The 24,936-nt window shown below is 34.4% G+C and overlaps 1 protein-coding gene across 1 annotated transcript in view; it reads left to right on the top strand.

Moving 5' to 3' along the window:
• NK7.1 overlaps positions 1 to 24,936 on the top strand; it is a 106,061-nt gene that overhangs the window by 57,979 nt on the left and 23,146 nt on the right. Inside the window, exon 4 of the mRNA XM_036378365.2 lies at positions 12,631 to 13,055. Coding sequence (XP_036234258.2) covers positions 12,631 to 13,055 — 425 coding nt within the window. The remainder of the gene's footprint in view (positions 1 to 12,630; positions 13,056 to 24,936) is intronic.

Genomic DNA, 24,936 nt, shown 5'->3' with positions numbered 1-24,936 from the left:
TTTATAGCGTTTACTTCCACGTGCTTGCTTAGGTAAGTATCATATTAGCATATTTATTATTTCTCATTTAAAAGTAGGGAGCACAAAAACTAGAAGTTACGCCACTGTTAAATGCAGCGCAATGCTTATCAATGTGCATTAATGCATTTGCAATTAATCACTGCATCTTAATTTTATTTAACCGACAAGCTGATATAATTATACAGGTGCATATGAAATCAACTCTCATAAATCAGCTTTAAATTACTACTGGAAATTGATTATTCAAACGAATGTTGATTTATCTATTTAGAAACATTTTGAAATAAGCATTAAACGAACGATACCTATGGTATGCCTTCTTCATACAATTGTGTTTGTTTTTGTTTTGAAAATAACCCAATCTAAATGATATACGAAGTCGGTCGGTAAGCACACTTAACATATTGTACTTTTCAATTACTTAATGAACTTTCAAAATAACGAATTTTCGGATTATTGATGCTCCTATATTATGCAAAGAATTTTAATTATTCGATTCGATTCGATTCGATGCTGCTATATTTTTATCTTAAACTTCACTTTCTTTGCAAAAACAAAGGTTTTATTAAACCAACGGTTGCTTAACTGTTGTACAAAATCTGCAGAAAATATAAATGAATCTTTTTTTAAGTTTCCAATGACTTTGAATTAAAGGTAATTCAGTCAGCTCTAAATAGTTTTTTCGTGCGGTAAGTTCTATTTCGTTTGGTTTAGAAAGTGCAATGTTAAATAGAAAGCGTTTATCATTGGAAAATAAACTAAAGATGTTGGGTGATGCCACCAACGGGCTTTCGGTCCTCGGTTTGTACTACAAAAAGAAATCAAATTTAAAATCGACGTCGTAACCATATCCCTATTGTGGTGCCGTTTTAAAAACATTGGCGAAGAAGTTTCATTCAAAGCTCTACGTGAAAAATTTGTTCCCAGTGATGGTTGGATGACTAATTTCAAAACCTGCTTAGAAATGCGTTTCCTTAGAGAATGTGGTGAAAAACTTTCATCTACTGTAATAGTGTGGAGCTATTTATAAGCAACCTAAGGAATGTAATAAGAAATAATAACCTTTCCCACGAAGCATTTTTAATGTAGACAAAAACGATATTTATTGGAAATTGCTTTAAAAAAATGCGTTTTTCCTGAAGAAGCAACTACTAAAGTTGTTATCGTTGAATTAAATTATATATAAATTTTAAACTGAATGTATTTAGTTATTTATTTGAAAATATGGGTTTAATATACTAGGAAAAAAAAACCATTCGATGTAAAAAAATTTACGATTTTACGAACTCGGTTGGCATAACATTGAATTCTTCAATATAATATTCGTCATATTAGGTAACCACTGTAAAAGGTGTACATACATATATACATGAACATAATATTCGTAATATTGGACGACCACTGTAAAAAAAGTATACGTACAGGGTTTGATAGCAAGATTCGTAGATTTCACATTAATGCCACTCGACATATTTCACAGACTTTGAACTTATTTTTTCAGCATTTTTTTAGTTTCGGACTAAGCTCCGATTGGTTGATTCTGTAAAAGCGTAAAACAAATTGCTCGCTTACCGAACTAGTTAACCCTTAAATAAAAAAAAATCGTATGTATGTTATAGTGACAGTAATCCTTTTAATTCAACAATTTTGCATTTTGAATACAAGTATCTTAATTTACTCTCCATTAATGCTTGTAATATCCGGCGACCTGTGGCTGCGATAAAGTATATTCACATGCTTCGAAAACTACTTAAAGTTCTTTAGAGCAACCAACTCAAAGTACAAATTTTCGATTTTTATTGATTGAATAGTTCTTTATTTATGATATACTTACTTAGTACTTAGGTATTCTTTATTTATTTGCAAGGCGAAATTACTCAATGTATGCTTATGTTATACATGATCTAAGAATGAGCTTTAAATTAAAATAATGTGAACATAGCTTAAGAAAGAGATTTTTAATTAGCGACGTCTACCTAAATATATTGACCTAACTTGTTTGAGTATCCCGAATGTGCTTCGGAAGATATAAGTATTTACTTGATATTGAATATTTCCGCCATATTAAAAAACTTATAAATTATGTCCATTGTCTATAGGTCGCCGTTATCAATCAATTGTGATGCCAAACAAATGGTGAAACTTGTAAATTCTTATGAAATCATCATCATCATTTTTGTGACATTAACTTTTATCGCTTGTATGGCAAATCAATGTCTCGGTGCACATTTCTACATGTTTATTTCAATACATACTTATATACATACACACACATACATATGTTATACTTGTATATTTATTTAATTTATGCAATATTAAGGTGCTTGATTGTCAAATGCTTTTTATTGCTGTACAATTAATTGATTCAACATTTTGCATTGTTGCCGTTGCGATTGTTGTTGTTGCGTTTGTTATGATTGCGTTCACGCTTTTTGCGCTGTCGCATGCTCACAGTGATTACATACGACGCCACACGGTTGTTGCTGCCGCGTGTCTGGCATTATGGTCGATTGCATTTCGCATTGAAGTCACTTTATTTGCATTCCATTTTTACATTTTATGGGCAGTAATTTGCCAATCGCATTGAATCACCCTCTCACTTAACGACATTTAACTATGTGTGTAAAACAGCCCGCACACACATACATAAAAACTGACGCTTACATTCGGTGCACTCGGACGCAGAGTGCAAAGCCCCGAATCGCCAATTCGTCCCACCACTGTCATCCTTCACGCTGCAACGTCGGCCGATCCGATTGCGATCGTTGTTGGCTAATTGTTTTGGTATTTGTGGTGACCCATTTTTCTTCATAATATTGCCGCATATGTGTATGTACATATGTACGAGTATGTGTGCTCAACTCAACTCTGTTGCAAAATTTATTACGGAAAATTGATGGCAGCATTTTCACACACACACACTCAAGCAGACACGATTGCGCCAATAAATGTGCAAATGATATGAACAGTTATATAAATATATCATGCAATTTTTATTTATTTTGTATTAAGTGAGCGACTTGCTGCTATTTAATTTCAATGTGATTATTGTTATTGAAGCGCAGCGATTTGTTTTTGTTTATTGTGTTTACGAGTGTGCGTGTGTGCTTGTGTGAATGCGTGTGGCGAACAATATGTATATGTGGTCTGTTGATTTAAAATTTTAATTGTAGGCCGTTGCATTTTTATGAGGTCATTAAAAAGCGCTTAAGTGAAATTGAATGGGTGCGGTGAAAATTTCTCTTATTATGGCTATTTTATTTATGCGAATTTCATACATTTACTATATGCATATGTATGCATTGAAGTTACTTTCATTATTTTCGAATGAATGTGCACAGTTTCAAGTGCCACTTTGATTAATTGCACCGAATCACTGATTATCGTTTGATGCTTTCCATTGTTGTATTTGTATGCACTCATTTCATTGCATTTATGATGAAAGTTGCAAATTATTGATGCCAAAAATTATTGTTTCGCAAAAATGCGTAATGGAATTAATTCGTGATTAATTATTGAATGTAATTTATTATGTTATAAATTTATTCAATCGTATCTTGATTCGATAGGGTAAGTATTTATAAATTTAATTTTGTTAAAATCAATATATTGCTTGCCGACCAATATGGTTTTGAAAATATTGTCTATCTTATTTTTACTAGAACTGAATACTTTAAGTTCAAGGACAGACTAAAAAGTCTCACGCCAGTTTTATATTCAACGTTCAGCAGCCAAGACATTAAAAGCACACATTTGTGTTTGCTATGTTTTACTTTGAAAGCTTCTATGGCCAAATTTGTCTTTGAATGGGAGAAAATCGTTCTCCTTCATCATCATAAAAAAAAATGCGAAATGCGAGAAGTGAAGTAAAGATAATTTTTTTTTACCTATGTACCTTATTTTAATACAATACAAATCCTTTATTTTTGAGCGTCTTTGACAGAAATTGTTCGCGAATAAGTCGAACGATACTATAGACCCCCTAATACCCTTCATAAATACAAAAGAATCCTTAAATAAGTTGATTTTGACCGGTTTTAGTTCGTATGGCAGCTATATGCTGTAATCCAATCTGAACAATTTCTTTGGACAACAATCCATGCCAAATTTTATGAAGATATCTTGTCAAATAGAAAAGTTTTCCATTCAAGCATTCCGGTCGCTCACTTTGTATGGCAGCTATAGTTCAGTAGTCCGATATAGACGGTCCCGACAAATGAGCAGATCGACATCTCAAAAACGGAGGGACTAGTTAGGGTATATAACTACCGGCAAACGGACAGACGAACATGGCTAAATTGATAGATATATTTTATAGTATATCCGACGTTTCCTTTTGGAGGTTACAAACTGTTCCGGGTATAAAAATCTCCAAATATAGTGGATGTAGGCAATTTCTTAATCAAGATATATATAAGTGATCCAGAAACATAATATTATGATGAAGTGGGTGAATAAAATAAAAGGTTTAAAAAATCTTAAAAAATAGTAATTATATATATACTTATGTATATATATGTATGGTTAATATTTTAATGATAATTGTTTGCGTATGTAAATATCATTGCTCATATTTAATTATTGAATTGGTAAATAAACTTTATGCAACAATTATTTAAGTCTTACAATATGAACTCTTATTTTTCCAAATAATACATTTGTAAAAGAAATTTTTTACTTCTACACATCAAATTTTGTCAACCGATACAATTTTTAAACGGTTTAATCATAAAGGTAAACAAAATTAAACTTTTTTTACGAAGTTTTTAAACTGTTCTTAGTTTCTTTCTAGCAGCTCTAGTTTTAGCGATACAGGTAATTCTTAAAATATCGTTAAGGGCAAACAATTTCTAAATTACATAAATAAACCGCTATGTCTACATTAAGAAGAACTTGTTTAAATGATCCATCCAAATAGTTTTTGTGCTGTTTTGTGGTGACTATATGTTTAGATAATGCCTTCTAAATGCGTCTAATTTTATAAAAACGGCCTATTTGGACTACTTTAGAAAAATAAAACGCATAGAACATAACTGGCTGATATGCGTTGACCTTAAAATGGTAAATCTTCTTCGGTAGCAATAATGGTATATATCAAGAACCCCTGTTTCATGTGCTTATTTGATAGCCGTGCTAAGACAGAACACTCGACTAACAAAGTGAGATTGAATTTAATACCGGGTAGTATGAATGTGATAAATGTCAATCTAGTAGCCAGAGAGGTCTAATAAAACAGTTTGTATATACTTGTATTATTTTGTCGCCTTCAAAATATGTTATAATAGTTGAAATCTCCCCATATAACGGTACTGTTAAAAACTAATAAAAGCGCGATAAATCAAGCACTAAACACGCCAGAGACATTAAATTTTATCTCTGGAATAGTATGAGATGACTTCATAGGAACCGCGTTTAAAATTAGTCAGTGGGAGTGGCACCGCCCACTTTTAGGTGAAAACCCATATCTTGGGATCTGCTTAACCAATTTCAACAGAATTCGGTACATAACGTTATTTTCATATTTCTATGTTATAGTGCGAAAATGGGCGAAATCGGATTACAACCACGCCTATTTCCCATATAACACCATTTTAAATTCCATCTGATTCTTTCACTTTCCACTATGCATATCAAGCAACAATGATTATATCGGGGTAAACCTTTGCGTGAATAATACGTTTAAAGTATGCCACCTTGTGACCAAAAATTGTCTAAATCGAACCAAAACTGTTCAAGCCCCTAAGTACTAAATATGTGGACCCCAGTGCCTATAGTTGACCTTCTACCGAAAATATCAGTCAATCCACAAAGAAATCTCAAACGAGTATACCATTTGACTTTGCGAGAGTATAAAATGTTCGGTTACATCCGAACTTAGCCCTTCCTTACTTGTTTAATTCTAAAATTGTAGAATTTTTGGCTAAAAATGAAATATATATATATTTCGAAAACTAGAGCTGCTAGAGAAAACTGACTGCTGAGATTTGGAATCAGCGTGGCAAAAGCAATCGGGTAAAAAGGTTCATAAAACAAAACTACTGTTTCCCAGTGTTATTTTATGATAGTCAATGCCATATAAAAATTGCCTCAATGGTAATGTATTTATTTGACGGATCGTTAGCAATGCACATTGCCTGTGGAGATGCGGTGTAAGGGTACTACCGCAATGAATGGCTAGGCCAGAGTTAAGGTTCCGATTATACATATTTTTATTATTGTTGTCGTTACAGCTTGTGAAATTCGCATATATCACAATTTTATAGTTTACAATAATTGTTGCAGTTTTATTGCCCGCCCGTGCTCGGTGTCTGGAAATGTTGCCGCTACTGCTGCTGTTTATTGTCATTAACATCGATTATTTGCAGAAATTCCATCAACGCAACGTTTAACGGATCATAAAAATGTGCAACACGCTACCGAGTGTTTAGTGCCATCACAGAGCGAGCTGTGGCATGAGTTATACTTTGTACAGCTGCACTTAAACAGCGTAGTTTACTGCTGTGCCGCTAGCATTGTGCATTTACATATGTTTGTGTGTATTTGTAAGTTATAAGTAAACATGTGTATGTCTTTTCCGACTGTCGATGGCTATAGAACCTGGTAATGCCGGTCATTATGGGATACTGAATAATTTCACAGCCTTTATGGTAATTTTAATGACATTCATAATGGCGAGTGAATTTTGTGCATGGAACTTATTATCATCAAATCGCTGGGTGGCTTTCCAGAAAATCACGGAAGATTTTATGGTTGATTTTTATGCTGCCTACAACTTTTCCTCTTAACACAATCAACAGCTTGCTTATAAATTTTATATACGAACAAACTTTAGTGTAACGAAAATCTTGGGCTCGGTCTAACAAAAACCGACGGTGGGCTGAATTTTGTCATACCCATATGGACTTTTGTGAATTCATTAATAAATCATGCGAAAGAGTGTTATACTATGTTCACACTGTCTTAATATAAGACACATTTTAAGTGTAAGCATAAACTATGTATTTTGATCTTGCAAAATCTGTCAATAAACTAGAAAAGAACTGACACTTGATATTGTTTTGAGGTCAAATTATGAACGAACAGTGACAGCCCAGAGTTGCATCCATAACACTGAATGGCAAAATTGGCTTTTTATCGAAGCTCGAAATTGAGCTTATGATGCTTTAAACAGATACCGACGTTTCTCCCTTCCGTACTTACCGCCGGTATCAAACCAAAGTTAGTTTTTTAGTTATAATTTTTGTAATGTAAAAGCTCAAAACTGAAATCCAACTATTAAGAATAGTCTACCTATTTATAAATATTATAAATGTAGTCGACTGTGATTTTGAGTTATTTTAAGAATATTTCAAATATATTAAAGTTTATTTTTTAATTACAACAAAATATCAAGACTGGCAACCCTGCAATATCTTAATTTCTTCACATTTGGACCGTTCAAAATAATACAATAGTAAATACATAGGTACCAACAAACACAACAAGTACACTGCTGGTCCGAGGTTAGACGCACCAACTTTTGTCTTCAATAAACTGTTCTATTTACACACTGCCAGCCATGTTTTGGTTGACCAAAATATTTTTCTTATCAAAGTTTGAATCATATATAACAATGTATTCGAAGACTCTAGAAACGTTGATGTAATCGCGTAGAGTTTCGTTTGGTCATTGAATTAGTGGCACCTCGTGTTTTTTCGTCTTGTGTAAAAAATGGCAATTAATTTGATTAACAAAAACTAAAAATTAAGGAATTAGTTGTCTTTAAGCAAGATTTGAAGTAAAAATCGGAAAAGCTATTGTTTTCAGCTTATTGTAAAATCAAAAAAACAAGATTATTTTACTCGTAAGGACTATCGAATCGAAATATTGCCAAATAAATGAAGCACAATCCAATGGTTGTTGATAGATATTTAAAATATCCAGAAACATATGGAAAAAAATGTTAAAGGACGTAAAAAGCTTTAACTTCCCGACCGGAACGTAAAATAATTAGAATTGCTTCCAATTTTGCTGGACTGGCAGCTAAGATTAAGGAATTAAATGGAGTAAACGCAAGCTTTTCAACTCTTCAACATGGAATCAGAAATGCCAAATATCTTAAGCGTCTAAAAATTGAGAAGAAACTACCTCTGGATGTCATACGCAAAGAAAAGCGGCTTCCATTATCAAACGAGTTAATGATTCGGAGTGTGAAATCTTACACTCAACTCAGTCATGAGAGTTCAGTTATTGAAAAACGCTGTAATTTTGATGGACCCGATGGTTTACAATACTATTTTCATGATTTACGCAAAGAAGAGCTGTGTTTCAGCCGCCATCACAGCCGAGAAGTTGAGGCTATGGTGTGGGTTACCTTCACGCTTTATAGAACAATTTATTTAATATTTACTGATCAGAATATAAACGGTGAGCGCTTTAAAACAATATTGGAGTCAGTTTTTTTATTATTAGTTGCTCTCTTTGGAGCTATCCCATGGATTTTTTACAAGATAATAATGATCCGATTCATAACGCTCGAGTAGTTAAGTAATTTACTTCGAGTCAAAACGTTAAAAGTTTATAAATGAGGAAAGCGTACCTAGAGCAATATTTTGCCAAACTACCGTACAATATATATGTATGAAGTCATGTATTATTTTATCCTTATAAGTCTAATATTTACATTCCTTCAACTTACTTTAACTGTCTCTAATTTAATGACCAACAAAATTAAATTAAAATTAGGTTTACGTTGTTCTAAGAAAACGTTGGAAAACATAATTTTTTTTTGAATAATAATCTCGTATCATCATTGAATAACTAAGGTTTTGCAAATCAACTTTTGTTTTACTAATTGCAAAATAAAAGTGATTAAGTGAGCACTAACGCAAGTACGAGTGCGGTTAACCTATTGACGAGGGCTGTAGTATGTTACATGCGCAATGATATTAAATTTGTACAATTTTTTATTTTTGAGATTGGACTTATAATTAATAATGATGTTTTAATAACTTAAAAAAACAAAAAGGAATGGTAGTTCTTAGGGAATAAGTACTGAAACATCAAAACAAATTAAAAATCGCAACACTTAATCTACTGGATTCACGGACATATAGGTATTATCATAAACTAAGTTGGTTATTAGCATTTTGAACATAAATTTTGCCTTGCAGTTCCAAAAATTATAAGTTTACATCGTCCAAATGGCCGTTAACAGAATTACCGAAAGTGTCGCATGTCATGTTGCTGAAAACACATTCAAACCAATTTCCAGTCAGAGATATTCGTTTAGCACACCTCTGTCGCACACATTCCTCATTCCATATAAAAATATCCGGACTCTGAAACAGGAAATTGGAGATCACATTTTACTTTTCTACAACTGTTGTTTCTTTAGGAACACCTTTCTGAGTTTCAAAACACAGGAATATTTGTTCAGTGATTATTATGTGAAGGAAACAATAGATGAAACAGAAATTGGCGAGCTTCCTGTCATAAAAAGCTTATTTACTTGCATGTCAATCGTTTTCACAGAGTTTAATGTAATTTACTTCGAGGAAATAAAACGCGAATAGTAATTTATGAGGATGTGAAGACATATGTTCTTCTACTCCTATAGATTCTTATAAATATACGAACAAGCAATAAATATATTTGCAAACGAGTAAAATTTCAGCAAGAAGCAGCAATGCAAATTACAACAAATTAATAGAAAACTGTGTTGCACAGACACAAACCTGCCACAAGTTGTTGCCTGCGTCAGCACTGAGCGCAGCTATGACCGGGCGACCACAAGCACAGTTACAGACCCAGACGCCAACACAGACATCCCACAACGTGCCGCGAATGCAAATGCTGAAATACGCGAGAGAGAAGGGCAATAACAACTGCATTCGCCATGTACGAGTACATATGTATAGGAAAACCAACATGCTTTATTCTTTTGTTATTGTTGTTCAATTATTGCTAAATGTCGCTTTATTAATTGTTATTAACATGTCACCATACACTTCTGTCCATACATTAATACATTTGTGTATGCACGTTTGTGTTCCGTTAAGTGCAATTGTAGTTATTATTAGTTTTTAATCGCCACAGAAAGCCGTAATTCCTCCCGTTCGGTTCGTTCGACGTTCGCTGTTATGTAAGTACAGGGTTTTCCAATGAGTGGGATATGATTTAAAAAAAACACAATTGTTAAGAGAATTCAAATGTTTTTCATCGATACATATAAGTTCTGAATATAACATCATTCAAATAGTCTCCACGACTTCTTTTTCATTAACGAATTCGATGAACCCAATTTTCGAGTACTTTTTCTATTAAATTAAGTCGGATATCATGAATTGCGCGTTCAAAATTGACTACTAAAGCTAGAAGAGAGGTGATTTATCGCTTAATACCAATGGGCTCAAATAACCCCACACGAAGTAATATAATGGTGTTAAATCACAACTTCTTGGAGGTCATTCAATCTCACAATATCTTGAAGTTACCGATTCTCCAAAATTTTCTCGCAATAATTCGGATATTGCACGTGCTGTGTGGCACATAGCCCCGTCTTGTTGGAACCAGATGTTGTCATGATCAACTTCTTCCAATTGCAGCCATAAAAAGTCGGCTATCATCGATCTACTCGTATACCACTTTCCATTGACAGTAACGCGGTCACGACACAAGACACCAAAAACTACACCAAACTGTCAACTGTGAATGCAAAGGCTGTTCATGAATAACTTGTGGCTTTTCTTCGCACCAGAATCGGCAGTTTTGTTTATTTACCGCACCACTCAGATGAAAGTGAGCCTCATCGGAGAAGATGATTTTCTTACAAAATTATACTTACAATTGGAGAACGATTATTTTGATAATAAATTGAATAATTTGTAAACATTGTTCTTTTAATATCTTTCCTTGATGAAATTGTAAGCAGTACTGAATACAATGCAAAAAAATTCCATATCATGACATTTTAAAAATGGCCGAAACGACACTTAGAAATCATATCATCCCTATTGAAACACCCGATATATGAACTCATGCAAATGTGGTCTGTTGTTGTTTTCAATTTTTACATTCAGGACCTTTGCATTCTCCTTCATACTCGACTGGTAATTTAGCTTGCTATTTCACTGGGCTTGTTTCTTATAAAAATCTCTGTTCTTACCAAAAAATCCTGAACTTGCAAAGTCTCTGCAAATGATTTTTCTATTACTGCTTATTGTTGTTGTGTCTACTGATTCATTTGTACCCACAGATGTTCTCTAACCTCACCGTCAACGCATTTCTATTCTTGAATAATGCTAAATAAATGGCAGTTTACAGTTACAGTCTAAATAATACTTAATTCATTTTACTCAAAATATAAAGCAAAACATAAACGGTTTTTATTGAACAGGGGCGAACATAGTGAAAATTCGCATTCACTGTAGCATTGGAAGACTTTTTTACCCTGGACAGGTTATATTTAGTTTGTCACGAAGTTTGTAACAACCAGAAAGAAACGTGGGAGACTATATAAAGTGTTTATATAACAGATCAACATGAGAAGCCGAGTCGATTTAGCTATATCCGGCTGAATACGCGAGCTAGTTCCTCAGTTTTTGAGGTATGGACCTGAAATTTCTCACAAAGAAGCTGCTCATTTGTCCGAAGTGCCTATATTGGAACACTATAGGATATAGTTGCCGTGCAACTGATCGATCCTTGTGTGAATTTTTATTTATTTTAAATACTATATACTATACTATAAATAAATACTATGTTCGTTACTGCCTAAAAGTTAAGTATTTTTCGCACAGTGTCTATCAGCTAACAAACGCTTAAATGCAGCTGTAAAAGACACAGTGAATAATTAAAAAATATGCACAAGCAATTTGAGTGAAATCAATTGAAATCTAAGTAAAGTCAAATTAGCGACAATACAATGCCAATCTCAGAGTACAAATTGAAATTTAGCAAGTGCTACAGTAACAAGCATATTTATGTGCAACAACAATAGTTATTGAGAAAACCGCAGCTGCATATCAAATGACAAGCCGCAACGCAATTAGACAGGAAGGCTGATAGTTGTATTTGCATATAATATTTTTCGCTTTTGGTGTTGTTGTCTCAATTGAATGAACGCCGTTTAAGTGCGTGAAATTAGCAATAAATGCACTTAAGCACTTGAAGGTGTGTGCAACAAGCATATAGCAACGAACTAATAGCAAAAACATGAAGTGACAATAAAAACGGACCGCCACCAATGGAATGTATCCCCGACACCTACGAATATGCCATGCATGCAGAAAACAACATCGATAAGACTTTAACGGGCAACACCGCAAGCAAATGAGGTTACAAAGTGATTGACAGCATCGCTTGACAGACAGCATTGTTGCATTGCCGCGTGCCAACCAAGCAGACAGACACTTAAATACTCGCTATTAGCAACCAGTATGATTTGCATTAACATTCTCCATTACCGACAACATATTTTTTCGCAAATACACCGATAGACACTTGATAATGCAATATTATAATTGTTCGGTTATGTTTTTATTCAAAAAACCGCATTTTCTTTCCCCACAAAGCAAAGTCACATTCTTTGTCTAAACGTTTCGACTTTTTATTGTGCCTTCATTTCAGATGCCAATCACACAGTCAAATCGAGTGTTAAGAAGAAAAAACTTGCGAATGCATCCGCCGCTGGTGTTTCCGCCACGAGTGCAGCGTTGTTGGGGTCAGCGTCGTCGACAGTTACGCCTCCGACGTCTTCCTCGTCAATGCCTGTGCCGGATGTGAGTCCTACTGGCAGCAGTGACAGCCTGATGCGCGATAAGCAATTCCCGACCGTTAGCACACCGCCTGCCTCCTCTTCCGTGCCTACTGTGGAGACCACGGAGGACGACTCAGATTCGGGTTCAACAGATGCGCGACGCAAGAAGAAGGCGCGCACCACATTCACAGGTCGCCAGATATTCGAATTGGAGAAACAGTTCGAGATAAAGAAATATCTCAGTTCAAGTGAACGCACGGAAATGGCTAAATTGCTAAATGTGACAGAAACGCAGGTGAGTAAATAAAGAATTACTACTATAACTTATTTCTAGTTTAATAGTCTCATAAATATTATCTATCGTGCCAAATAGTCACTTTAAAAAATTAAGTATTCAAATTATAATATAGGTTAAAAAATATCTTGGCTTCAAATTTAAAAGTTTCCAATTATTTCCATAATAGTCGAACATTTGACCAATATTTTGTACCGTCCGAGAACACGGATTGAAAAGTAACAACTCTCTTTGCTATGGTCAAATAAAATGAATGACACTTTCCAGCATAGTAATGTTTTACTTACAGCACACACAACCCAAATTTCAGTGCTTCCACCCTGGTACTCCCTGTAGAGAAAACACACACCCGAAATGGCGATTTAAAATGTAAGCAATTTTTATACATTGCTAGAAAGAAAACAACACAAAGACTTCTTCATATAGTAGCACGCATATCTGAATAGGAAATAGAAATAAAGGTTTTTACTATTTGGATCCAATAATCTACCCATGGCTGAACAATTATCAAATAAAATAGTCTTTACATTTTCTTCGGTTCTTCCAAAAGTTTTTCAGACACAATTCATTGATTGAGAGTGAGATGACAATTCATACAAAAAGTATTTTCTCTCGAAAATATCGGAAAACAATGAATCAAGCACAGAAAACCCTAATTATCTTTAATAAATCTTGATTGTGCGATAACTCGTAATATTTGCAGACTTATGTATATACAAGTGTGACTAATAATTTGAAACTTTTATTACTGTGCAAACCTTCCTGAGCAAACACATTAATTGACTCCTAATTAGGAATTCGCATAATCAAACAGAAGCTTAAAACATTGAAAGTGTTTACGTATACAAGTACTCACATACATGTGTATAGTTTACACAAATATGAGCACATAAGTAAGGTATATAAGAGAGAGCGAGTGTTGTATGCAAATACTAGGATATACAACAGTAAAATAATATGAAAGTTTTATTCATCATTCTATGTGTGCTATTTTAAAGAAAACGTGTCCACTTATTCTTAAACAGAATATGGTTTAGCGCTGAACATGAATAGAATTACCACGGTCTAAGCCTATTATCCCTAATATAATGTTTTCTGTTTCTCTGGTTGACTTTTTCCTCCCATATCCAGTATATAAATCGAACCACTTTAGTTGAGCTTATGTCATAGGTATATATACACATATGTTTATATATCTCAATTGAGTTAAATGGATGGATTTTGATATAAATAGCTCTGACCTTAAACAAAAGCTAATGAAATTAAGTGAGTTTATGAGCTATAATATAATAAATGTTAATCAGATACGAAATATGATTATAATCCATTCATAATTTCGTAGAATAGCGAGTATTGAGTTTTTTGGCAACGGCAACAAATTTTAAAATTTTACCAATACCTAAAAATATGCGATCCGACTTTGATCTTTGAAAATCGGGAGATTAGATAAAATATTCGGTTACGCCCGAGCATAGCTCTTTTTTACTTTCGATTAAAAAGTATGGACTTGTTATCAGTAACTTGAATTGATTAGGTGAAAGATTAAAATATGAATGATTGTTAGAATTTCGCATTGAATCTTCGTCATCAATTTCATAAAACTTGCTCTATAGGTAATTGCGGCGGCAATATTATACATCGAAGCACAAAAGCTCTTGAATATAGAGATGAAAATTTCACGGACGGTACCTGGGAGATGGAATAGGCATAGTTCAATTTCGACCATTTTTAGATTAAAGTTGTTTTACCAAGTTTAATTCCAAATTTTCTTAAAGGACCTGTACCTGAACATACTTTTTTATATTCTCGCAACATAGATATAATAGTTTTGTTCACCTAACGGTTGTTTGTATAACCTAAAACTAATCGAGATAGATATAAGGTTGAAATGATATTTATGATATAAATGATCAGGATGACGAAAGGAGTTGAAATCCTGGTGACTGTACTTTAACTTGAGTAAACATTGAGATATCTTGGTGAAACTTGGTACACATCTTCCTTAGCACCCAAGAGAGGTTGGTATTGCAAATGCGGATTCGGACCATTGCCACGCCAATAGAACGCCATTAAACGGAAACTTTTAAAGTGCCATAACTAATCCGCAAATTAAGATGTAAAACTGTAATTTGGTACAGGAGATCCCAGTAGACAGAGACAACAGTGAATTAAAAAATTATATGATATATCAACCTAACTTGCTGAGACGAAGTGATTTTATCACCTCTTTAAACTCTTTGAAAATGAGTAAAATCGGATAATAACCACGCCCACTCCCCATAGAACGGTTATGTTGAAACGTACTAGAAGAAATATAACTCATGGAAAAAGCGACCGAATTTGGTGTGTGATGTTACCCAAACATTCCTATGAGACACTGGAAAAATAGGCCAAATTGGATGACAACCTTAGGCGTGGTTCCCATATAACAAACTTTTAAATTCCGTCTGATGCTTTCACTCTACACTATACACATTAAACATCAATAAAGTTAACAGAATAAAACTTTGCACAAATATTGTCCTCGAGGTATTTCATCTTACGTATGATAGTAGTCCACAAGCCTTTGGGTCTAGCAAGACGGAGCTATGTGCCATACAGCCAACGAAACAAACATTGATTTGAAGAAAACTTTTGATGAGCGTGTTATCTCGCGTCATGGGCTTGTGGCGTGGCCTCCAAGATCGTGCGATTTTTTGGGGAGTTATGTGAAGTCGCTTGTCAACCCAAACCCAGCCCGGGACGATTGACTTACCGAACCAATTACCGAAAAATTGGTCGAAAATTGAGTTTCTCGGCTTGAATTTAATCGACCCGATGGTCACTTGAGCGCAATCATTTTTAAAACCTATACCTTATATTTATACTCACATAAATAAGGGCGAAAGTTATTTGAACAACCCTTAAACTTTCCGAACAAAAGATATGGAATAAGAACTCGTAGTTCACCAAATTCACTCAAGCACTCATTGCCATAAGAAATCACAAGCTAATAATTATAATTACAAGCTACAATTTGCAAAAGCAGATACACAATCGCCACGCCCAGCAACAGGATATACCTTTTTATATCAAGTATCTTTATATGTGTGTTTGTGTGTGCGTGTAATTGATTGCGTTGTTTAACTTGGTAGTCACACTGAATTAATTGTCGTTGTTGTTGTACATTTTACGCACATGCTATGGGTTTCGTAACCGAAACTTTTTGCACACATTTAACTAATTAAACAAAGCAAATTTCCAATGACTATACACACACACACATGCACATCGGGTGTCTTGCAGAATGGCCTCATAGAACTTCCCCTAAACATTATGCATTTAGGCATCACTTAAGTAGACAAGGAAAATCAGCAGCTCAGAGCTCTGAGCAGCGCCGAGGAGCAGAGTTCACCGCAAGCGTTTGTATGCCGCAAACAAACTCAAAATCTCTAAATAAGCTTTGTTGATGTAATTAAATTGTTATTGCTGTAACAACACACACACGTTTGGTGTTGTTATAAAATACGAAGCAATATCTCAGCTTATAGCAGACATACTTACTTACCTCTGTGCAAATGTACGTGCAACATATACTCGTAATACTTGCAACACACATATTTATTGAGAATTCCGCCCCGCATAAGCTAGGAGCATAGTTGTAATTGTTGGCAGCAGTTTTGGCTCTAATATGCTGTTCAATATAATTAAGTGCCACGCCGACAAGCTTTAATAGTGTGTGCATGCGTGAATGTATATGTGTGTTTCAGTTAATATTTGCGAATGCAACGCACATCCTGTGCGATAATAAACCGAGCCGATGCAATTATGCATCCGGCCAGGCCACTCAACCACTCAGCCGCTCAGCCATTCAAGCAGTCAAGTAGACATGCGTTCAAGCTTATAATAGTATTGCAGTTAAGGGCGTGCATGTGTCGGTGCATCTGTGTACACACGCAAGATAAATTGCTTTCGGGCTTATAATATTAATAATAGACTAACACTTGTGCTTTCAGTTCACCTTTACACACACACAGGGAAACCAAACAAACATAATCGAACACCACGCAAACAGCCACCAAGAGTAGATTTCAATGAACGCCCTCCTCGAAATTAACTATTTCATATGTGCTTATATGTGGACTATGAGGGCATGTGTGTATGTGTATGCATATGCGCTTGACTGGTTTATGTGCGACATTAATTGGCTCGATTGAATATGTCATGGCATTAAATAAATAGGAGAACACACACACATGCAACCAAATAAATTTGCATTCTCATTAAAGACCGTTATTTACTTATATACCAAATCGATACACAGAAATCCACTTAAAGCTGCACAGTTGTTGTCTCTACAGTTAAATAATTAGGCTACACAATGCGTGGTGAGCACACAGTCGTTCATATTAATAAGTATTTAAGTTTGCCTTATACATATATTTACTGGATATTTATCTTAGGTTTAATGCTAAATATGTGCGAAATCAAACTGCGCATAACCGCAGCTCCCATAAGCCATCATAGTTACCATAGTTAGCTTATCATAGTTAACTTTATATAGGACAATCAGTGTGTGAGTTATCTTCATAAAATTGCGTGAATATATGTTTTCAAGTACACTTGAATGAGTAACTCATCAGCACATTTATTACATTTACTCTGTCAAAACCGTTTACCAAACTTTCAGAAAATAAAAGCGGAACGTGGACTAGTTTATCAAACAAATGAAAATGTTTCGAAAGAAGTCAGTTAACTGAAACCTTGAATATTCTTAGAGCTACATTTTGAAAAGAATTATTACCAAAACATTTTGTTTTTTGGTAATTTTAACTGCCGATTTGGGTAGAAGAAAGGTCTGATCATGTGTTGTTCCACATGAATTAAATGAATACCGAAAAAGTTGATGAGTTTTTAATGAAAAAACAGGTTTCTCTCATCAACCACCCTCCTTATACGTCTGATCTATCACTATGTGACTATTTTCTATTTCCAAAACTGAAAATCAGGATAAACGGAGTAATTTATAATACCTAGTTTTCTTTAAATAAATAATAACTTCCAAAAAACATATAATCTGCATTTTATTCTATATTGTGTTTTTTTTTATAACCCAACGATTACCCTCCTCCCGCCCAACTGACGCGAGGAGCGCAATCCACATACGTGCGAAATTAGCCGAGTCAGAAAAGTCAAGAAAGTTTTTTAAGTGTTGCGATCTAAAACTGCACAGCTACAGAAACCAAATTTTCATCAGGCAAGATTTAAAGTTACAATATAATAAATTGTTGCATTTTCATTTATTAAGAGAAAACAATAAAGTCTTTTTATACTCTCGCAACCTGTTGCTACAGAGTATAATAGTTTCGTTCACCTAACGGTTGTTTGTATCACCTAAAACTAATCGAGTTAGATATATATATAAATGATCAGGATGAAGAGACGAGTTGAAATCCGGGTGACTGTCTGTCTGTCCGTCCGTCCGTCCGTGCAAGCTCTAACTTGAGTAAAAATTGAGATATCTTTATGAAACTTGGTAGACATGTTTCTTGGTACCGTGAGACGGTTGGTATTGCAGATGGGCGTAATCGGACCACTGCCACGCCCACAAAACGCCATTATTCAAAAACAAATAAATTGCCATAACTAAGCTCCACAACAAGATACAAGACTCTTATTTGGTATACAGGATCACAATAGGGAGGGGCATCTGCAGTTAAAATTTTTTTTTAAAGTGGACGTGGCCCCGCCCCTAATAGGTTTAATGTGCATATCTCCTAAACCGCTAATGCTATAATAACAAAATTCACTGGAAGCAAATGTTTTTAGAACCTCTACCTACAGTGTGAAAATAGTTCGGGTGGCAACTCCGCCCACTCCTCATATAACGGTACTGTTAAAGACTACTAAAAGCGCGATAAATCAAGCACGTAACACGCCAGAGACATTAAATTTTATCTCTGGGATGGTATGAGATGACTTTATAGGAACCGCGTTCAAATTAGACAGTGGGCGTGGCACCGCCCACTTTTAGGGGAAAACCCATATCTTAAGATTTGCTTAACCGATTTCAACCAAATTCGGTGCATGACGTTCGTTTCATATTTCCATGTCATAGTGCGAAAATGGGCGAAATCGGACTACAACCACGACTATTTCCCATATAACACCATTTTAAATTCTATTTAATTCTTTCACTTTCCACTATGCAAATCAGGCAAAAATGATTGTATCGGGGTAAAACTTTGCGTGAATAATGCGTTTGAAGTATGCGACTTTGAGACCAAAAATTTCTAAATCGAGTCAAAACTGTTCAAGCCCTTAGGTATTGAATATGTGGACCCCAGTGCCTATAGCTGACTTTTTACCGAAAATATCGGTCAACATAGAACAAGGCGGCAAGATCCACAAAGAAATCTAAAACGAGTATACCATTTGACTTTGCGAGAGTATAAAATGTTAAGTTACATCCGAACTTAGCCCTTCCTTACTTGTTAATTTTGAAAAGTTAGTCAGATAAGTCAAATGTGCTGGAATGAGAATTAATATCATGACATATACGGTGGAATGGCTCGTTTAGTTTAAAATTTTATCTACAGGATTTTAGCAGTAAAGGTCTAAACTGCCTCGAAAGGCGAACCGGGATATTAAATTTAGTTTCAGACAGGAGAAAAGAACTGCAAACTGTTCCATTCAAAATTTTCACTAAGAGTATTATGCCAAGCTCAGGACAGCTTTTGCTTTCAAGACCATGGTATCAATATGAAGACTAAAATTAAGCTTACGGTCCATATTAATTCCCAAATCAACATAATTAAAAACTTGCTTTAGAATATGGTGTTTTATTACATAAGAAGAGTGGTGCACAGATCTACGGGAAAAGCACATCATCTTACATTTATTGAGATTCATTGGCAAATCATTTCTATCACACCATACAACCAAATTGTTTAAATCTGTTTGCAACAGACACCTTTCTTCAGTTGAAGTGTATGATTTAAAAAGCTTTACGTCGTCAGCGTTTTTTTTTTTTTTGAGAAATGCTATTACTGAAGAGATGTCGTTAATAAACAACAAGAACAGAATCGGGCCAAGATGACTACCTTGCGGAAAACCTGAAGAAACATTAATTGTATCTGAAGATGTATCCTTAAATATCACTCGTTGTGTTCTATTATAAAGATAGGAAGATACCCATTGAAGGAATCTTGGCTGAAAGCTCAGCAGATCAAGTTTAGGTATGAGAATCTAGAGATTTACTTTATCGAAAGCTTTGCTAAAGTCTGTGTATATAACATCCGTATGCTTATGTTCCCTAAAACTCAATGATACATGATTTACAAATTCATCAAGTTTGTTATAGTCGAATTCCATTTACGAAATCCATGCTGAGATGAGGAAATTAACGGAAAAATCGAAAAGGTTACATGGTCAGTGATGAAAGCTTCAAAAAGTTTAGGTATAACTGATAGTTTTGCGATACCTCTATAGTTTTCAATGTTGGATCTAAATCCACTTTTATGCAAAGGAGTTATTAATGACTCTTTCCATTTTGAAGGAAATATACCGTGTTTAAGAGAGGAATTAAATATCCTTGTCAAAGGAAAGTAAATATATTTGGCACTGTTTTTTAGGAAGCATGAGGGTATCATGTCTGGGCCGTATCTAAAAGATGGTTTTAACTTATGTAAATTAAGTAGGACGTCTTCTTCAGAAATAATTGGAGCGTTAATTAAAGTATTCGAACACAGCACGTGCTGATAAGAAAAAGGTTTGGAAGAATTATTACAGTAGTTTGACTTGAAAAATTCTGCAAACATATTGGATATAATATCATTGTCACTTGAAATGATAGATTTGTATTTCATCGCGGACGGAAATTTGGAAATCCTGCGTTTGGAGTTGACGAAATCATAAAACGATTTTTGATTACTTACAATATTCTTTTTTACTTTATTCAAGTAATTATTTTAACATTTTTTGTTTAGGTCAAAATATTGTCGACGCAATAGAGAATATTTAGAATAGTCGACAAGTGAACCAGTTTTATAGTATTAACAATTACTATTGGAACATACTTTTCAACTAATTTCGTAATAATGTTATTAAAATGAGAGACACTCAATTCAATGTCACCATTATAATTAAGCCATGTTATTGTAGAAAGTTCTGTATTTAACTTTTTAAAATTAGCTTTTGCAAAGTTAAACCGAGTACAGAAGCACGAAGTTTGATGATTATTATCCCTTACATTGCCTGAGATTTCGACAAATATTTCCAAAGCAGGATGATATGAGTCCTCTGGTAGAACAAGAGGATTACTCTGAATAACCGAACACTTTGAAGAGGTATCAACGTATACTAAATCTAAGCATTTACCAAATTTATTCGGAATCAAATTGATTTGGTTCAGACCCAACTCGGACATTTTTTCGAAAACCTCATTAAAACATGACCGATTGCAAATCGGCGCAATATAGTCATCGAAAGGTTTCCATGAAGCAAAAGGTAAATTGAAATCTCCTAATACGGTTATTGAATCTGCATTATTTGCCATCGAGGTAGCACTATTTATTAAAGAAGCATGCTGCATGTATACAGCTAAGTCCGAATGGGGTGGTATATAAGACAGGGTTAAATAAATAAAGCAACTATTAACATAGACTCTAATACATTTAAATTCAAATGAGTCGGTTCCTGGAACACAAACATCTTCAGATGGGATAGAGAAATGGCAATAGAACACCTCCACCGAGTCTGTTCAGTCGATCACATCTAAATATTTGAAATTCGCTGTTTATATAATAATAATTGAAGTTAAATTTACGGATATTGATATCATCGATTTTTAAACGTGACGAAATGTAAGATTTAATGTCTTCCACCAAGGTATCTTTGGCAAGTCAAGAAATAAATATAGACTTTTTAGGTTGAATAACTATCAAATTAATTTAATTGATGCTACTAAGTTATTAGGGGGGGCCTCTGGAATTGTGAGACACTTTTACTATTAGATAGAGCTTTTGGGGAATTGAGCTCTTTGGAAGTTGACGGCTTATCACCTTGAGGGCAAGGAGAAGAGTGATTTATTAGGTCATTGGGAGGAGACGTTCTTTTCTGTAGAGAAGAATTAAGTGTTACTTTATCGGAAGGACGTTTACGCTTAGGAGCAGGTTGAGAGGATTCGTGAGAATCATTCAGGCACTTAAAAGATTTGAACAATTGAGGGTTACAAAATCTCGACCGATTTCGTCAAAAGCCATTGCGTGTCTCCCTATAAACTTTAAATCGATCGATTTCAATAGATCTACAATTTAAACAGGACCAACGCAATCCCTTACAGTCGAGAATAGAATCTAAGATTCTACCTGTCAGTCCAGCACATTTAATATGGGCAAGCCCATCACAAAGCCAGCATAAATTAGTGTGTTAATAAAATATTTCGAAGTTTCGAAAGTTTAAACTGTTTAATACTGCACAAAACTTAGGAACATTTAATACTTATCTTCCAACTCAGAGTTACATCACTAAAAATTGTATTAAATCAGTAAAAAAAATCAATTAAACTTGAAGAATTTATATAATAAAAACACAAAAGTTCACAGCCAAAAAATTACAGCTTAAGAGCTTGAAGTGTTGCCACCTTTTACCTTGCAAAAGCTATTTTTAGGACACACCTTTTCTGTACTGTCAAAGCATCAACCTTATACAAGTCATAGATTTATAGTGACTTTTAGTTAATTAAGTCCGATTGATTTTGTTTAAGGGATATGGGTATGGCCACTGTAGCGGATATAAAATCATGTGCAGATTCATTAATTTTGTACATATCCCCTAAACCGTTCAAGCTATTATAACCAAATTATACATATATAAATAAATGCATCAGAAATATAAAATTTTACACCCGAAATCATAGGAAAAGGCTTTGTAGGAGTCGCTGTCAAAATTTAACGATGGGCGTGGCACCGCTTACATTAAGGGGAAACCCGTTATATCCTGACGATACGTTGTGAGAATGGACGCAATCGGATAGTAGCCACGCCTTCTTCTTATATGGCACAACTTTAAATTCCATATGATTCTTTCACTTTCCAGTATACAAATCAAGCACGAATCAATATATTCAGATAACACATTGCATAAATAGGTCTCTTTGAGGTATGTCATCTCGAGTCTTAAAGTTGTCAATATCGGCCCATAACTGTTCAAGCCCCACATACCGAATGTATGGACCCCAGTGCGTATGGTTGACTTTTTGTTTTATTCAAATTCGGGGGAAATGTTTCTTTGATAATAATATACTCCTGTGTCAAAACTGAATTAAATCGGCTCAATACTTCCTTTTTCGAACTTCCAGTTGACTTTATACCACATATATCGGCTAATGTGGAAATCAGTTTTCTAATCTAATTAAAATTATTTCTCAAGTATACCTGAACAATGTCGTAAATTAATGCGATCAGCCCTTCTATTTCTCTGCCCCAATATACCATATACAAGTATAATAATTTCCGACTTTTCACCTGACTTTAAACCGTTCAAGTTGGTCAAAATGTGTGATGTTTTAATGAAATTAAATGTACAAGTTTTCTTAAAAGTTATCAAATTATATTAATCGTCTTGGTTTAAAAATCATATCCTTAATAAAGGGTGTTTTTTTTAAAGGTATAGAACTTTAAATTGCAATAAAACAACGATGGATTATTCGATTGACATGAATTTTATTTATCCGAAAGATAATCTTGTGGCATTGCATTTTAAATATGATTTCTGGCATTTGACCGCCACGGCTGGCTAGGATCCAATTTTCGATGACTTTTCCACCTTTGTGGCCGTATATCGGCAATAACACAGCGAATATTGTCTTCCAACTGGTTAAGGGTTTGTGGCTTATGCGCATAGACCAATGACTTTACATAACTCCACAGAAAGTAGTCTAGCGGTGTTAAATCACAAGATCTTGGAGGCCAATTCACAGGTCCAAAACGTGAAATTAGGCGGTTCCCAAACATGTCTTTCAATAAATCGATTGTAGCACAAGCTGTGTGACATTTTGCGCAGTCTTGTTGGAACCACAGCTCCTGGACATCATGGTTGTTCAATTCAGGAATGAAAAAATTAGTAATCATGGCTCTATACCGATCACTATTAACTTTAACGTTCTGGCCATCATCGTTTTTCAAGAAAAACTGACCAATGATTCCACCAGCGCACCAAACAGTCAGTTTTTCTGGATGTAACGGTGTTGCGACGTACACTTGAGGATTAGCTTCATTTCAAATGTGGCAGTTTTGTTTGTTGACGTAGCCATTCAACCAGAAGTGCGCTCGACGTTAAAATGAACGTAGTGCGCGATACGTATTTCCCACAGAACCATTATTTTCGAAATAAAATTGCACTATTTGCAAGCGTTTTTCAGGCATGAGTCTATTCATGATGAATTGCCAAACCAAACTGAGAATAAATCACTTGACACCTGTTAAATCGGTCGCCATCTTGAACAGTAATGCCAACTTAAAGTTCTATACCTAGAAAAAAAACACCCGTTATAATTAATTTCTATCCTTTGGTTGACGTTTTTCACATCAACACAAGATATTAAATTTAGCCTCTTCGGTTGAGTTTATATCACATATAAGAGTATGTATCTCATTTAAGAATGATTAAAGGATAATTTTCAATAACGGGAAGTAAAATAACCTTTAAAATAAGTTAATAATATTTTTCAGACATTTTTTTTTTTAATTTCAAAATATTATTGTACTTCATAACTAAACCCTTTTTTACCTAAACTATCATATATCAGTACTGTAAATTATTATCCAGCCATCAATTTAATATAGGCTTTATATTTCATCGGTCTCTGAACGGGATCCCAAAGGCATGCTAATTAAATTAT

The sequence above is a fragment of the Bactrocera oleae genome, chromosome 2, assembly GCF_042242935.1.
Source record: "Bactrocera oleae isolate idBacOlea1 chromosome 2, idBacOlea1, whole genome shotgun sequence".
NCBI lineage: Eukaryota > Metazoa > Arthropoda > Insecta > Diptera > Tephritidae > Bactrocera > Bactrocera oleae.
The sequence above is the reverse complement of the archived record's forward strand: the minus strand, read 5'-3'. Positions and strand labels throughout refer to the sequence as shown.